Here is an 18473-nt window from a genome sequence, read left to right as displayed (position 1 = left end):
CTAGGTCAATTTGGCAACTTTAGGTCACTTAGTATCCCTAGAGGACATCAGATTCAGTAATAGAGGGATATAACAACATCTCTTTGAAATACTAAACAACTTATGAAATAAAAATGAAAACAGCATGAGGGACAATTAGGTTCTTTTTAAATTCAGTGCCTGTAGGGCTAAGATTGGTAGTCAAATGTACTACAGAGTCCTCTAGATTGGTATTCACTGCCCCTTACTGGATATGCATGTACACAGACTTTATATAAGAAGTGAATCGAGCTTAGTTGGGTTAGCCCCATGGTTTTATAGCCTAAAGACACTCATTGTCAAGGCTCACCCATGAATAAGGGCCAAATGTATGAGGTACATACATTGACGTATGATACCATACTCCAGCAAAGAGTCAAGGCCTTCACGAGAAGAGGGGAGTGGAGAAAATTGACGCAGCAAAATTAAAAAAGAACATATTTAAAGTAATTGAGGAGGATCAACACAAGCAAGAAGAACTGAACAGCTTTTTCCAGTACTAAATGTTCTATGTTTTTCTGAATGGAGCCACCTGAAGCTTAGAGCCACTTATTTGCGTGGACATGCAGAATAAATCTGAACATACTACTACAAAAATAAATTTTTGGTATAGAAAATTCTCAGATATTAAATTATTCAACTACAGTTTCTATTGCTATAATAAAGAATGGTGTCTTGGATAGCGAATTTCTCAGTGAGAGACACTCCATGTAATGGGTAAAGGTCATACATGGGTGGTTGAGAATGTCTGCCTGACAGTGGGATCAATATCAATTTCTCTGAAAATAGATAAAGAGACAACTCCAGTCAGGAAAACAACCAGAGTGAGATAATTATATTTATATTTTTACACAGTATATTAAGTGACAAAAATAGTCTTGGTTAGGCAGGGTCACTATTCTATAGTTGTATCTGGAGGTGGTGGGGGGAGAACTCTTTAACTTATACTAGTGTTTAAATGATATAAAACATGCATAAATTTGTTGCATGTGTACCAGATTTTAACAGTGTAGACATTTAAAATGTTTTTATCTTTTACACTGATTATAGAAAACATAGTTGGTATGTATTTCTTCTGCTGTTCTATTTCTACACCCGTGGAATTAAACCTTTCCCAGATGCCACAAATCTTGTGTCTCTTTAATATTATCCCTTCGAAGAACCTATTTCTTCCTGTCCCTTTGTATGGGTGTATATCTCCATATCATACATGGATGGTGTGCAGCAAGTGAGGGTAAAGTGGGAAATATAACTCTTGTGTAATCTGTCCTAGTTCCAATGTACCTTTCCGGCTTTATTTTGCCATAAAAACCACAATGATGTAAAAATGTGCTTCTGATTATTCATGCATATATTCTCTATTGGGCCTGAGAATAAATGAAGTCTAAATTGAACAATTAGTAAACTGAAGTAGGGCATGGAAAATTCTACTTAAAACTAACCTGGGGTGAGCTACTTTATAGGTTTGGCAAGTTGAATGAACACATCAACTCCACAGCTTGCAAGCACAACATGTTTATCCCTCCATCTGATTTTTTTTCACTATTTGATCCTCTATGGCCCAACCCCGTGTTCATATGCCACAGTTTCCCGGCTTCACTTATTAGCTCATTTACATCAGCAGTGTTTTTTTTTGAATCCTCCGATTAAAGTTCACGAGACAGGTTAATTTGCAACAGAATATATTAACTTGTCTTTTTTCTTTACAGATGCCAGAAGACCTGTTGCATGTTTCCAGCCATTTTCTTTCCTTTCCTGATTCCTAACTTACATCAAGTCCCATTTATCCATTATCCCTGTGCTCACTGACCCATTCTATTTAAGTGAGGAGAAAAAGTGACTGCCACTACAGTTAAACTTTCAGAATCAAAGCACACCAGTTGAAGTGTGTGAAATTACTTACTCTTATCTTTAGCTTGGAGTGTGAACTACCACATCTGATTATCATTTCAATGGCACTACCACAGAGAGTGGGTGGCAGATTATTATTATATAATTGCTAACACTGGGATTCTCTGACCAACAATCTGCTAATTAAATCTAAATTTTTGTGGGTAGTATGTTTGATTGGTAATAATTAACTAAAATATGCATATTTCAAAAAAATAATCAGACTGATACTGAGATACAAAAAAGTCCCAGCCTGACCTTTAGTCTGTGTGAGTTTCCCAGCTATAACCATTCTGCAATTCTTCCTACTGCACTGTGTCCCTGTTGCATGTATGGTGAGGGTAGGTATGTCTCATTTGATAATGCCCAATCTCATGATTGAATAGCTTACTGACAATCACTGTCTAGACCCACAATTAAAGATTGGTACCAAAGGGCTGCTGTATCCCAACATGGGTCCCACCTTTGGGGTGGGAGAAAATAGTGTCACCTTTTGTTTACACACTACAAATTGCTGGTTATGGAAGTGCTTCAAATTGGCTTTACAAACATTTTTTGATAGTTTTATTTATTTTGTACATGAGATTTATGTGCTTTGTCAGGACATGGTTTGGCACAGACTACATTCTATAATTGGTTTCACAATGCCTGCAGCCACATTGTAGTTAGGGTCATACAGTTATGCATAGGTTTCCTCAGTGTTAGGACCATGGCCATTCCTAGTCAGGAGGCTGAAGCCTCATTTGGAGGAGGATTAGCAGTTACAAAAGGCTGAAGAAGCAGCAGGTCCCTGTTAGGGTGCTGTGGCCAGTGTCTTCAGCAGGCAGCCGTAGATTAGTTCAATTGTAGAGGCTTGTATAGAGTGTGAGGCTGGATCCCAGTATTTTCCCAGCTACAACCCCTTTTGTTGCTTTGGCTGGCAAAGGTTCCATGACTGCTTTGACTGCATGTTTGCTGGTGGATTGTATCGGAGCAGGGGAATGTATATAGCGAGGACAGGAGTGAGATCAGTATGAACCTTTGAATGGTGGGGATTCTTAGCCATGGCAGCAGATGAGTATACAAGAACTTGGGTGTGGAGGGGTGGCTAAGACAGCCATAGTGGTCTCCAGCACCCCTGTGGATAACAGCCAGTAGATGGACAGGAACAAAATGGAAGGAGTGTACCCTTGTGGTCACCATTCCGCCAGAGCTCACCTGCCAAGATTGGACACAAGGTTGTGAAGAGTGCAGTGGAGGATTCTCAGTTGACCATTTCTTATTCAACACCAGGTAAAGTCAGTTTTAAAGCCTCCTTTCAGTCTCCTGCCTCCCTGCCACCCTCCCTCACTTCCAGATCGTTGCTCAAGCATCCATGAGAGCAGGCACTTTAAATTGATGCCTTGACACTGTGTAGCTAACAATCATATCGCCTCCAACCTCTGGGGATAGTTAGTGCAAGCCATTGAGAATGAAACTGTTTCACTGACCTATTCAGTTTTTCTTTTCTATTCGTTCGTGGGATGTGGGCGTTGTTGGCTAGCCCAGTATTTATTGTCCATCCCTAATTGCCTTTGAGAAGGTGGTGGCGAGCTGCCTTCTTGAAGCACTGCAGTCTTTGGGGTGTAGGTACATCAACAGTGCTGGTAAGGATTTCCAAGATTTTGACCCAGCGACAATGAAAGAATGGCGATATAGTTCCAAGTTAGGAAGATATGTGACTTGGAGGGGAACTTGCAGGTGGTGATGTTCCCATGCATCTGTTGCACTTGTCCTTCTAGGTAGTAGAGGTCGCGGGTTTGGAAGGTGCTGTCGAAGGAGCCTTGGTGGGTTTCTACAGTGCATCTAGTAGATGGTACACACTGCTGCCACAGTGCGTCGGTGGTGAAGGGATTGAATGTTGAAGGTGGTGGATGGGGTGCCAATCAAGTGGGCTGCTTTGTCCTGGTTGGTGTCGAGCTTCTTCAGTATTGTTGGAACTGCGCCCATCCAAGCAAGCTTGATGCCATACTCAGTCAAATGCTGCCTTGATGTCAAGGGCAGTCACTCTCATATTCTCACCTCTGGCGGTCAGCTTTTTTGTCCATGTTTGGACCAAGGCTGTAATGAGGTCAGGAGCCAAATGGCCCTGGCAGAACCCAAACTGAGCATCACTGAGCAGGTTATTGCTGAGCAAGTGCCGCGTGATAGCACTGTTGATGACCCCTTCCATCACTTTGCTGATGATCAAGAATAGACTGATAGGGCAATAATTGGCTGGGTTGGATTTGTCCTGCTTTTTGTGTACAGGTCACAATTGGGCAATTTTTCACATTGCCGGGTAGATGCCAGTGTTGTAGCTTTACTGGAACAGCTTGGCTAGGAACGCGGCTAGTTCTGGAGCACAAGTCTTCAGTACTATTGCCATAATGTTGTCAGGGCCCATAGCCTTTGCAGTATCCAGTGGCTTCAGCCGTTTCTTGATATCACGTGGAGTTAATCGGATTGGCTGAAGACTGGCATCTGCGATGCTGGGGACCTCAGGAGGAGGCCGAGATGGATCATCCACTCGGCACTTCTGGCTGAAGGTGGTTGCAAATGCTTCAACCTTGTCTTTTGCACTGATGTGCTGGGCTCCCCCATCGTTGAAGATGGGGATGTTTGTGGAGCCTTCTCCTCCTGTTAGTTGTTTAATTGTCCACCACCATTCACGACTGGATGTGGCAGGACTGCAGAGCTTAGATCTGATTTGTTGGTTGTGGGATCACTTAGCCCTGTCTACTGCATGCTGCTTCATTGAGCCCATCAGTGGTCAAAGTCATAACTTTCTCCAACAGCCAACTTGCATTTACAGAACACCTTTAAAGTAGTTAAATATCCCAAGGTACTTCATAGAAGCATTATCAGAAAAAAACTGACATCAGCCAAAGGATTTATTTATATTGTCAGTTTTCCAGCATTAACAGAGCTGCTGTGTAAGGCATTTGGATATCTCTTGTATTTTTGTAATGCTGTGAGACATTTGTTAATATCTCTTGCATTTCTGCTCATAAGTAAAATGTAACCAGCTGTGGTGTGGACCAGTGTTTGGAACTCACCCGTGTGGTGAAGACATGGAGGTGAAGGACATTGTGATGAAGGGAGAAGAATTCTGACTGAAGCCATCATCGCTAGGGTTCATATTGGACTTTTTAAAAATAAAAGACAGCATAACTGAACTAGGATCCCCACATATACATACACAAACAGACGAATCAGGACATGCCACTGATGTGGTAGCTTGGGCTCTTGCAACATCAAACAGCCTGTTTACAACCACACTCATGGAGAATGGCTTTTTGAAATATGTGTGAATGGTTTCCTTCTTGCCTTATCAAGATGCAGATATCACATCCATGGGTGGTATGCACCTAAGACCCCCCCCTGCTGACAGCAGGGTATGACCACAGGCAGGTGGTCTTGTATAGCCAGGGTGGGATTGATAAGGCACTGAAACCCAATCGGATGACCCAATTCAAAACATTATCTTATATGTCCAGGGGCCAGGATCTGAGAGGGGTAAAAAGCCACAGTTCACAAGGACATTGTTGCTACAGCCAGGAAGTATGACTTAGTCAGTCACAGGAAGTCGTGCAGAAGACATCGTTCAGCAGATGTGACCACCCATTTCTGTATGTGTGTCTAACAAGCAACTGGTGTTGTAAGTATATACCATTGCTTGGTGAGTTAATAAAAGTGGAATTTCCACATAAAGTGGAAATTGTATCCAAAGTTTGTTTCATGCCATTGATACTCAGTATTGGGTCAGGATCTTAAGAGAATCCCCTGTTAAGAGTCTTACAACTGTCAGCACCAAACCAGTGATGTAAATGCAACAGTAAAATTAAATTTAACCCCAGTGCACCAGTTGATTTGCACCTATAATTTGTTAAAAAGGAAAAAAAAATACTTGCATTTATATAGCACCTTTCATAACCACCAAACATCTCAAAACACTTTACAGCCAATGAAATACTTTTGAAGTATAGTCACTGTTGTATTGTAGGAAACACAGCAGACAGTATGCACACAGCAAACTTGCACAAATAGCAATGTGGTAATGACCAGATAATCTGTTTTTGTGATGTTGATAGAGGGATAAATATCGGTTAACTCCCCCTGCTTCTTTTACATCCACCCAAGCAGGCAGATGGGGCCTTGGTTTAACATCTCATCTGAAAGACAACACCTCCGAGAGTGCAGCACTCCCTCAGCACAGCACTGAAGTGTCAGCTTTGATTTTTGTGCTCAAGCCCTGGAGTGGGATATAAACCCAGAACCTTGTGACTCAGCGGCGAGAAGGGTCCAACTGAGCCACAGCTGACACTCAAAATAAAACTAAAACAGGCCTTATAGGAACAAAATTATAGTGGGGTCCCTTGGACCAGTAGCTTGCCAGTGTAAATGTTAGGTATTGAGTGTACAGCCCAGAAACAGGCCACTTGGTCCAACTGGTCTATGCCAGGGTTTATGCTGTACATGGGCCTGATCCCACCCTATTCATCTAACCTTATCAGCATATCATAGAATCATAGATTAGTACAGCACAGCAGGAGGCCATTCTGCCCATTGAGACCATGCCGGTTCTTTCGACGAGCGTTCCAGTTAGTCCCACACTCCTGCTCTTTCCTATATCCCTACAATTTTTTTCTCCTTCAAATATTTATCCAATTCTCTTTTGAAGGCTGTTATTGAATCGTTATCTACCATCCCACCAGGCAGGGAATTCCAAATCCTAACTGCTCAATGCATAAAAACATTTTTTCTCATGTCACTTCTGATTCTTTTCTAGTCACCTTAAATCTGTGTCCTCTGGTTATTGACCCTTCAGCCATTAAAAACAGTGGCAGGAATTTTACATTGGGCAGGAGGCCTCGCCCACTGACCAAAAAGTCGGGGGCAAGCCTGCTGCCGCTAGGCCTGGGAGCCGTGCTATGATTTTATTGGCTTCGGCAGAACTTCTGCCCCTCTGAGGCAGTAAGTCCTGCCTCCAAGAGCTGCCAGCCAATCAGCGGGCCGGCAGCTCTCAGTCCCAGCAGCACCACCGGGAGTGGCGGCCACTACTAGGATTACAGCCAGGGTCGGAGCAAGAGGGAGGCTGGCCCCAGAAAAAAGGTAAGTTTGTGAGGCCTCGCCAGGGACAATTGGCCAGGCCCCCGGCGAGGCAAAAGGTGTTCTTTGGGGTGGGGAGCAGGGGTTGTGCCATGGGGGGGGCCCCCTCTGTGTGGCATAGGGTGTCCGATCAGGAGGGATTCCCGCACCGTCCCCTCCCCAAGCCCACAAGGAGGCCGCCAGGTTTTACTGGATGGCCTCCTGGAGGTCCTGAGCCGCACATCCACCACTGGTAGTATATCAGCAGCAGTGGGAGAAGGCCCTTAAGTAGCAGTTAGTTGGCCACTTAAGGGCCTTAATTGGCCTGGGGTGGGCGGACTGTTTCTTGCCACCGCCGTCCCTTGTAGAACTGGAATGGGGGCGGGAAGGCGACATGAACGCACCACCCCCGCCTCCCACTCAACTTTACGATCTCACCCACCTCCAGCCCGGTAAAATTCCAGCCAGTTTCTCTTTATTTACTCTATCGCAACGATTCATGATTTTAAACACCTCTATCACATCTCCTCTTAGCCTTCTCTGCTGTAAGGAGAACAATTCCAGCTTATCTAGTCTATTCACGGAACTGTAATCCCTCATCACTAAAACTATTCTAATAGATCACTTCTGTACGCTCTTCAACGCCTTCACATCCTGCCAGAAATGTGGTGTCCAGAATTGGACATAATCGTCTAGCTGGGATTAAATTAGTGTTTTATCTAGTTTAGCGTAATTTCCTGGCTTTGTACTCATGCCTCTATTTATAAAGCCCAAAATCCCATAAGGTTTTAATGACTAATTTGTTAACCTATTCTTCCATCTTCAAAGATTTGTGCAAAAACACTCCAGGTCTCTCTGTTCTTGCAATCCTTTCAAAACTGGATCATTGTATTGTCTCTCTTCATTCTTCTTACCAAAATCTGCATTGAATTTCATTTGTCATATGCCTTCCCATTCCACCAGCCTATCTATGTCCTCTTGAAGTCTATTACTATCTTTGTCACCGCTTACTGCACTTTCAAGTTTCATATCATTTTCAAATTTCAAAATTGTGCCTTGTACTGCCACCCACCCCCCCCCACCCCACCAGTCCAAGTCATTAATGTAGATCAAAAACAGCAGTGGTCCTAGTACAGAACCCTGGGAAGACTGCTGATTACCTCCATCCAGTCTGAAAAAAAGCTATTCACCACAACTCTGTTTACAATCCCTCAGCCAATTTTGTATCCCTGCTACTATTACATTTATTCCATGGGCTTCAAATTTGCTGTCAAAGTTAACATATGTACTTTATCAAACTGCCTTTTGAAAGTCCATATACACAACATCAACTGCACTCTCCTCAGCCATCCTCTCCATTAACTCATCAAAAAATCAATCAAGTTAGCTAAACAATTTTCCCTTAACAAATCCATGCTGGTTCTCCTTTATTAGTGCATGCTTGTCCAAGTGGCTCTCAATTTTCTCCTGGATTATGGTTTCTAAAAGCTTCCTCACCACTGCCGTTAAATTGACTGGCCACTAATTGCCAGGCTTATCCTTCTCCCCTTTTCTGAACAAAAGTGTGACATTTGCAATCCTCCAGTCCTCTGGCACCATCCTCATTACCATCTGCAATCCCTCGTGTCGAGGATGATTCTTCTTTGTGGATGGCTGGGTGGAAGTGAGATATCAATGTTGGCTGTGGGTTCACAGATCCCTCTGAGCCCTATCATAGCCTTGTTGGCATCCCACAGTGGGAACTTTGGTTGTTGGCTGGTAGAGGTAGTGGCGAATGGTTGGCTCTAGCAGCTGCCCTCTCTTTCCTTCTCTCTCGCTGTTCTCTCAATGTCTTGTTGATAGGAAGGTCTTAGCACCATTTTTGATGATGGATCACCATTTTAATTGTGATTGAGCATCTGCTTCCCATGCGTTAATGTTAATCGAGCCTTGAGATTGTCTTTGAAACATTTTCTTTGCTTCCTGTGTAAACGGGCTCCCTGGTATAGCTCTGAGAAGAGCACCTGTTTGGGCAGTTTTGAGTCAGGCATTCTGACTACATGTCCTGCCCATCTCAGCTGATGTGAGATTATCATGGCATCTATACTTGGCATATCCTTGTCTTGGAGGACTCTCATGTTTGTTCTTTTGTCCTCCCACTTGCTTTGCAAGATCCTTCGAAGACAGCATTGATGATATTATTCTAGAGCCATGATTATGGCATCTATAAGTTGTCCAAGCTTCAGCATGTAGAGAAGTGTGGGAGAACCACTGCCCGATAGACTTCCAGTTTAGTGTCAATCACGATTCTCAAAAACTCGAGTAAGTAATTTACCAAAGGCTGAGCTAGCACATCGGTTTCATCAATGTCAGCTTTTTGGGATACATAGCTTCCAAGATATTGGATGTGAGGGACATTTTCCAACACTTCACATGAATCTCAATTCAAGGCACTGAATTTGATACATTTGGTGTGGGTTAATCGAGGATGTTGTTCTTCCTGGTGTTTAGGGCAAGTCCCATGCTCTCATAGGCTTTGGTGAATACATCAACTATGTATTGTAGTTCTTCTTCGGAATGAGCACGAACTTGTGCATTGTCAGCATAGTGTAGTTCTATTACAGAGTGGTTGCTGTCTTGGTTTTGGCCTTCAGCTGACTGAGGTTGAAGAGTTTACCATCAGTGCAATAAGTTATTACCACACCTGTGGGGGAGCCTGTCAGTAGCAAGGTGCAGCATTGCTGCAAGAAAGATTAAGAATAGAAATGCTGGAATCACTCAGCAGGTCTGGCAGCATCTGTGGAAAGAGAAGCAGAGTTAATGTTTCGGGTCAGTGACCCTACTTCGGAACTGACAAATATTAGAAAAGTCACAGATGATAAACAAGTGAGATGGGGGTAGGGCAAGAGATAACAAAGGAGAAGGTGCAGATTGGACCAGGCCACATAGCTGACCAAAAGGTCACGGAGCAAAGGCAAACAATCTGTTAATGGTGTGTTGAAAGACAAAGCATTAGTACAGATTAGGTGTGAATACACTGAATATTGAACAGCAGCAAGTGCAAACCTGAAGAAAAACAACCTGAAAAAAACAGTGGGTAAGCAAACTGAACAAACTAAGATGAAATGAAATAAATGCAAAAAAAGATTGTAAAAAATGTAAAAAGGAATGTAAAAAAAAAGGAAGAAAAAATAACTAAAAATGAAAGTAAAATGAGGGGCTGTCATGCTCTGAAATTATTGAACTCAATGTTCAGTCCGGCAGGCTGTAGTGTGCCTAATCGGTAGATGAGATGCTGTTCCTCGAGCTTGCGTTGATGTTCACTGGAACACTGCAGCAATCCCAGGACAGAGATGTGAGCATGAAATACAACGTTCCTCGGACTGCTACTCTCGCCGCATCCTGAGATCCACACTCAGTGCTATGCGCCGCCACATGCACACACTGGACCTCTCTCTCCAGCAGCACCGTCTCACCTTATCTCAAAGCTGTTCTACTCCGCAGTTTCATCTCATCTTACGTCTCATCCGACGCATTAACATAAACCTTTTTTCTTCCTTTCAGGTGTTAAGGAACACAAGCTCCAGCAGCTGATGGGGACTAATGCCCCTCCAGATCCTCCTTCCGCTTCACTTCCCTCTGACCCCACCCCTTCTGATCTGACCCCTTGCCGTGTATTCACTATACCCTCTGACCTCCCCCTCTCTGATGCTGAGCGTTCTGTACTCAGCAAAGGTCTCAGTTTTATCCCCTTACGTCCCCACCTCAATGAATTTCGCGCTCGGCATGACGTTGAGCTCTTCTTCCGTCGCCTCCGCCTCCGGGCTCACTTCTTCGACCAGGAGTCCTCCCCCCGACCAGCAAACCCATTCACCCGCCTCCAGCATTCTCCCTCTACCTGGACCCCTCCCCCTGGCCTCTTACCCGCTCTTGATCTCTTCATTGAAAACTGTCGGCGAGACATTGGTCGTCTCAATTTCTCTGCCCCCCTCACTCACTCTAACCTGTCCCCCTCTGAACTTGAGGCACTCCGTTCTCTCAGGTCTAACCCCGACATGGTCATCAAACCTGCAGACAAGGGTGGTGCTGTTGTTGTATGGCGTACCGACCTCTACCTTGCAGAAGCTCAACGCCAACTCACAGACACCTCTTCCTACCTCCCTCTGGACCATGACCCCACCACCGAACATCAAGCCACCGTCCAAAGGACTGTCACTGACCTCATCTCCTCTGGAGATCTTCCCTCTACGGCTTCCAACCTCATAGTCCCACAACCTCGGACAGCCCGCTTCTACCTCCTTCTCAAAATCCACAAACGGGACTGTCCCGGCAGACCCATTGTGTCAGCCTGCTCCTGCCCCACTGAACTTATTTCTTCCTATCTAGACTCTATCTTTTCTCCGCTGGTCCAGTCTCTTCCCACCTACATCCGTGACTCTTCTGACGCCCTACGTCATTTTGACAATTTCCAGTTTCCTGGTCCCAACCGCCTCCTCTTCACTATGGACGTCCAATCGCTCTACACCTCCATCCCCCACCAGGATGGTTTGAGGGCTCTCTGCTTCTTCCTGGAACAGAGGCCCAACCAGTCCCCATCCACCACCACCCTCCTCCGCCTGGCTGAACTTGTTCTCACATTGAACAACTTCTCCTTCAACTCCATGCACTTCCTTCAAGTAAAAGGTGTCGCTATGGGTACCCGCATGGGTCCTAGTTATGCCTGTCTTTTTGTGGGATATGTCGAGCATTCTTTATTCCAGTCCTACTCAGGCCCCCTCCCCCAACTCTTTTTCCGGTACATTGATGACTATATCGGTGCCGTTTCCTGCTCCCGCCCCGAACTAGAAAACTTTATCAACTTTGCTTCCAATTTCCACCCTTTTCTCACCTTTACATGGTCCATCTCTGACACTTCCCTTCCCTTCCTCGACTTCTCTGTCTCCATCTCTGGGGATAGGTTGTCTACCAATATCCATTATAAGCCCACTGACTCCCACAGCTACCTCGACTACACTTCTTCACACCCTACCTCCTGTAAGGACTCCATTCCATTCTCCCAGTTTCTCCGTCTCCGACGCATCTGCTCTGATGATGCTACCTTCCATGACAGTGCTTCTGATATGACCTCCTTTTTCCTCAACCGAGGATTTCCCCCCACTGTGGTTGACAGGGCCCTCAACCGTGTCCGACCCATTCCCCGCACCTCTACCCTCACCCCTTCCCCTCCCTCCCAGAACCGTTACAGGGTTCCCCTTGTCCTCACTTTTCATCCCACCAGCCTCCATATCCAAAGGATCATCCTCCGCCATTTTCGCCACCTCCAGCGTGATGTCACTACCAGTCGCATCTTCCCCTCCCTTCCCCTGTCAGCATTCCGAAGGGATCGTTCCCTCCGCGACACCCTGGTCCACTCCTCCATTACCCCCACCACCTCGTCCCCGTCCCAGGGCACCTTCCCCTGCAATCACAGGAGGTGTAATACCTGCCCATTTACCTCCTCTCTCCTCACTATCCCAGGCCCCAAACACTCCTTTCAGGTGAAGCAGCGATTTACTTGTACTTCTTTCAATGTAGTATTTTGTATTCGCTGCTCACAGTGTGGTCTCCTCTACATTGGGGAGACGAAGCGCAGACTGGGTGACCGCTTTGCGGAACATCTCCGCTCAGTCCGCAAGCAGGACCCTGAGCTTCCGGTTGCTTGCCATTTCAACACTCCCCCCTGCTCTCATGCTCACATCTCTGTCCTGGGATTGCTGCAGTGTTCCAGTGAACATCAACGCAAGCTCGAGGAACAGCATCTCATCTACCGATTAGGCACACTACAGCCTGCCGGACTGAACATTGAGTTCAATAATTTCAGAGCATGACAGCCCCTCATTTTACTTTCATTTTTAGTTATTTTTTCTTCCTTTTTTTTTACATTCCTTTTTACATTTTTTACAATCTTTTTTTGCATTTATTTCATTTCATCTTAGTTTGTTCAGTTTGCTTACCCACTGTTTTTTTCAGGTTGTTTTTCTTCAGGTTTGCACTTGCTGCTGTTCAATATTCAGTGTATTCACACCTAATCTGTACTAATGCTTTGTCTTTCAACACACCATTAACAGATTGTTTGCCTTTGCTCCGTGACCTTTTGGTCAGCTATGTGGCCTGGTCCAATCTGCACCTTCTCCTTCGTTATCTCTTGCCCTACCCCCATCTCACTTGTTTATCATCTGTGACTTTTCTAATATTTGTCAGTTCCGAAGAAGGGTCACTGACCCGAAACGTTAACTCTGCTTCTCTTTCCACAGATGCTGCCAGACCTGCTGAGTGATTCCAGCATTTCTTGTTTTTGTTTCAGATTTCCAGCATCCGCAGTATTTTGCTTTTAATTAAGATTAAGAATAGTGTTGGTGCAATGACACACCCCTGTACAGTGGTGCCATTGCACTGTACCGTTATTTGCATATTGTCATAAAGGAGACGGATGACGTTTGGCACCTCTGGCACCACCACTGTATCTAAGCAGCATTGGAAGATTGTGGCAAGCACCTCCACAATTTCTATGCTTACTTCCCTCAGCAGTGTAGGACACATCCTTCTATTCTCTTCTCGCTCATGTGTTTATCTAACTTCTCATTGAATGCATCTATGCTATTCACTTCAACCACTCTCTGTGGCAGCGATTCCACATTCAAACCACTTGATGGGTAAAGAACTTTTTCCTGAATTTCCTATTGCATTTATTAGCGATGTTCTTACATTTATGACCTCGTACTTTGGACTGCCCCACAAGTGGAAACATTTTCTCTCTGTCTACCCTATCAAACCCTTTTTCAAAAAATTAATTCACGAGATGTGGGTATCGATGGAAAGGCTGGTATTTGTTGCCCATCCCTAATTGTCCTTGAGAGGTGGAGCTGAGTCGCCTCTTGAATATGACTGAGTGGCTTGCTAGGCCATTTCAGAAGACAGTTAAGAGTCAGCCACATTGCTGTGGGTCTGGACTACTAGGCCAGTAACACAACCACTATACGCCCGTTCCCTATTACATATTATCTTAAAAATCTATATCAAGCCACCCCTCAGCCCTCCTCCCACCCCACAGAAAAAAGATCCCCAGTCTGCCCAGCTCACCCCAAAAAGTATCTCCTCCCTGGAAATCCCCCCGCTGCACCCTCCCACAAGGAAAGGAAAAATAAGGGGTCTGCTGTGGCACACTTCCAAGAAGCCAGTTCAGAATGGCAATCGGGACACCATGGACATAGACCAGCCCCATGCACCCTCATGACCAAGACCAGACCCTTTTCAAAAAGAACTATAAACAATGTTTAAACATCCCATAATGTACAAAATTAACAAAAAAGTCAAAGTTTGCCGTCATTTTGCTAATTTGCACCGCCCTTCTGTAGCTGTAGTTAACATCAATATCCAGGCACCCATTTCACAAAACAAACCAAATTAACCACAGATAACTCTGTTAAAATGAAAACCAGAATAAAATTTATATTGTCAATTGTTAAGTATCTATTTTGAAACTGGCAGACAGGAACAGAAGCAGTTTCTTTATTGTGTACACTAATTAGTATCATGCTCCAACATTCACGTTAGGGGTTGACACCATGGGATCCCATTTCTTGCTGCTTCCTAACAAGTAATTTCCATGACTAGCCGATAGCGCAAACACAGTGAGGCGAAAATTGGTATCCAAGGAAACCTATGCACCCAACTCATCTGACCTCTGCTGCTATAGTAACAAAACTGGTCAACAGTGTGCGTGCTGAAGACAGATCAGTAGGATTGAGATGCTGAAAGGTGACATCTGTTTAATCTGCCTTTTATAGCTGCACATTTCATTTTCTAAAGGCAAGGTTTAAACTTCAATACATTCACTATGTACACTTGTGATATAACACAGCTGTAGACGTGACTGTTAATTGGCCATTTAAGGTGTAACAAAACCTTCCTAAAGTACACTGACACTCAACGCTGTGATCAACGAACAGTCAATTCTCAGCAACAATTGAAAATCACATAACTCATTTTAAAATGTGTGTAAACCAATAAACAGCATCAAATCCAGAGCTTCTAAATTATCCTGTGCATAAACAGAGATTTCATAATCTGGAGCTTTTCTTTACCCTGGTGGAATGAGTGAGGAGGTTGTACTGACTGGTGGAAGAAAGATATGAGGTACATTTGGGTTTAATCATATGTAATGTAAATAGCCTACCTATCCCTTTATATGGTAAAGATTTTACATACAGCTGTATTAGCTTTTGTTCATATTAAGATAGCCTTTTTATGTATTTATTTAATCAGGGAGCAACTGGAGACAATGGTCTCAAAAATTGACCCTGTTCATTGTTGAGTGCACAGAAGCTTTAGGTTAAGTTGTTCAGGGGTACCAAAGGACAAGTCACTAACTTGCCATACCAAACGTTTTCTCCAGTAAACCTAGTAAGGGTTGCTGCGCTGGTTCATACTTTTAATGTTGATTTATGATGACAAATATGTGGTAAACTTCAACTTTGATCTTCTACTCAGTTTCATATTCTAATCTCAGGCCATGCTGTCAACCAGATGTTAAAGCCAGCCCATAAAACTCACTCAACTTTCAAAACCCAATTTCAATAGCATTGCTTAGCAAGCTCTGTTCCAGTGCATCTTCAAGGTACCTCAGGGTGCTTACAAAGAGCATTTCCCATGCAGACTGACCTGAACGCTGGAGCGCACTTTGTTTTACATTGTCCATCAGTTTCAATCGAAGTAGACTACAAGAAAATGTAACTATTCAGACACTCTGGAAATTGAGAGATAATTGGGCATTTTGAAAACTGCAGATTTTTACATTACCCTTTTGCTACATTTCTGTCATAGCTTCAGATTTTTGAATATTATTGGGGCCATGGCATCATCCTGAACTAAACTGTACCAATACAAAAAGGCCCACGCCATGTGGCAGTTTAGCATCCGTTTTTATTCATGCTGGCTACAATGCAACTGTCAGGTCAGCAATGGGGCAGCACAGTGGTTAGCACCGCAGCCTCACAGCTCCAGGGACCCGGGTTCGATTCTGGGTACTGCCTGTGGGGAGTTTGCAAGTTCTCCCTGTGACCGTGTGTGGGTTTTCGCCGGGTGCTCTGGTTTCCTCCCACAGCCAAAGACTTGCAGGTGATAGGTAAATTGGCCATTGCAAATTGCCCCTAGTGTAGGTAGGTGGTAAGGAATATGGGATTACTGTAGGGTTAGTATAAATGGGTGGTTGTCGGTCGGCACAGACTCGGTGGGCCGAAGGACCTGTTTCAGTGCTGTATCTCTAAATAAAAAAATCACTGAGCCTATTAAGAAGCACAAAACACTTTTTGCACCATTTTGTTGAATAACGAGAGGATAATTCTCCATAACTTATGGCTATATCCCAGATAAAATTACAGAAGCCATGATCCACAAGACAAGGAGAGTCATCCTCAACTTTGCAGCATGGGCAGTAACGTGGCAAAGGGGACTTGCCCGCCCACTGGACCTACCGGGTTATCATCACTACGGCTAACTCTAAAATAAGATGCTCTGACATTAAGCAATTTTGAAATTGCAGCATTGTGCGTAGACTGATGAAAGCACCCAGGCTCCCTAAGGCAGAGCCACTGTCCATTAGCGTACATTTTTGCCAAGACTTTTATCTGCTGTTTAAAGTGGTGTGTCTATATCAAATTATCAATTCACAATTACCATTAAATAATGCTGCCCAAAATAATATATAAATGTTTCTCAAAAATATTCTGACAGTTAACATCTTCTAGTACTTTTTAATGTGGCGTACCATACTACTGGTAGTTGCAATGTTAATGTAATATCACAAGTTGTAAAGTATGTATTGGCATTATTTGACACTACTTTTTAAGGGCTGTAAGATTTTTTTTCACTCAAAATTATCTTCACAAACAAACTTCACCTTAGAGCAATAGAGATGAGTAACTTTTTAAATAAAATTTAACATTTATTTTTGAAAAATCTAAATATAGATTGCAACATGTTGCCAACAGTGCTCAGATCACATTTTTTAAATGCAGTTAGCCATCATTTATTTGGCTCAGCTGTTGTCCCCCTCTGATACCTCTCCTCAAACCATTGATTCTTTGTTCATGGTACTGGTTGCCCTCCTGTACCTTGTCCCATGTGGCCATTATCCATTTGGAGGTCAAGATCGTGAGTGCCGTGCTGGGAGACATCAGCACTGAGCCTGAACCTGTCCTCCCACTACCTCACCATGCGCACATGCACTTCCAGAAGGAATCACTGGTTATTAATCTGAGTAGGAATCCTAACCAACTTTCCCTTCCCTAACCAACGCAGTATCAAAATGTATCACCGGTGCTGTGACTCTGTCAGAGATCTCAGACCTCGACAGAGACCATGGATCAAATCTGGTGTACGCAGTTCAAGCTACTCAGTCACATAAACTCGCACATCCATGGAAGGGGTGAGAGTCTCCGGGTTATGCTTTGATGACTTGTTGCATAATGGCATGTTATAATCTAGAAAGCCAGGTGGTAAATGATAGAACTGGAGTCAATCTTTACCACACTTTTATAAGCCATTATTTAGAGTTACACATTACAAGCATATGCTTCCTAACCCAACAGCCACAGTTTCAGTCTGTTCCTATTTAGAGGGGCACAAGTGGATCCCCAGTTAATGCCCACCATCTGCATACGACGATATTCAATAAATATACAATTAACATGACTTACTTGAAATTAACTTTATCCTCCTACGGCTTTATTTTAATTATTATTAAATATTTATTTCCTCTCCCAACACAAATAGTGCAGTCACATGCAAGGGTTTACCCTAAATGTTTTATAACTATAGTTTGCCTGCTGTATTCATTAAATTGAAAAATCTACAATGATTATAATCATGGTAATTTAAAGGACAATTAGAGGGCAAAGACAGATTTCAGAAAAATGGTCATAAAAAGTAAGAGGTCCACACTCAACAATAATTTGCATTAATATAGCACCTTTCATATGAGTGAGGGGGAGGGAAGTGGAGTGGTGTGGGGGATAGGGGGGTCACAGTGCAGTGGGTTGTGCCGGCCCCAGGCCCTCTCCTGTTCAGTTGTAGGGCCGTGTGGACAGTGACAAATGCACAATAATAAAAGCAAGATGCTGGAAATGTGAAATAAAAACAAATGTACTGGAAATACTCAGCAGGTCTGACAGCTACCGCGCGGAGAGAAACAGAGTGAACGTTTCAATTCAGGGATCTTTCCTGAAACGTTAACTTTGTTCACAGTTGCTTCCAGGCCTGCTGAGTATTTCCAGTGACAAAAACATGTCTGTTCTCGAGCCTGAAGGTGGATCCACATTCAGAACAAAAGCTTCTCGCAGCCGCCGCTGAGCGACAGGTTCACACTCACCCGAAGCGCCGAAAACAGCAACAGTCCGTGGAGCGGCCATTACAACAGCGAACACCTCGCTCCCCCCCCCCCCTCTCTCCCCCCCTCCCCA

General features: G+C 44.0%; 1 protein-coding gene across 1 annotated transcript in view; it reads right to left on the bottom strand.

Moving 5' to 3' along the window:
- LOC137371756 (nmrA-like family domain-containing protein 1) overlaps positions 1–18443 on the bottom strand; it is an 80216-nt gene extending 61773 nt beyond the window's left edge. The window contains exon 1 of the mRNA XM_068034604.1: positions 18383–18443. Coding sequence (XP_067890705.1) covers positions 18383–18422 — 40 coding nt within the window. The 5' untranslated portion in view covers positions 18423–18443. The remainder of the gene's footprint in view (positions 1–18382) is intronic.
- Between the last annotated feature and the right edge of the window lie 30 nt (positions 18444–18473).

Source organism: Heterodontus francisci, chromosome 7, assembly GCF_036365525.1.
Source record: "Heterodontus francisci isolate sHetFra1 chromosome 7, sHetFra1.hap1, whole genome shotgun sequence".
NCBI classification, from domain to species: Eukaryota; Metazoa; Chordata; class Chondrichthyes; order Heterodontiformes; family Heterodontidae; genus Heterodontus; species Heterodontus francisci.
Note: the sequence above shows the minus strand (reverse complement) of the source record. Positions and strands in the feature narration are given on the sequence as shown.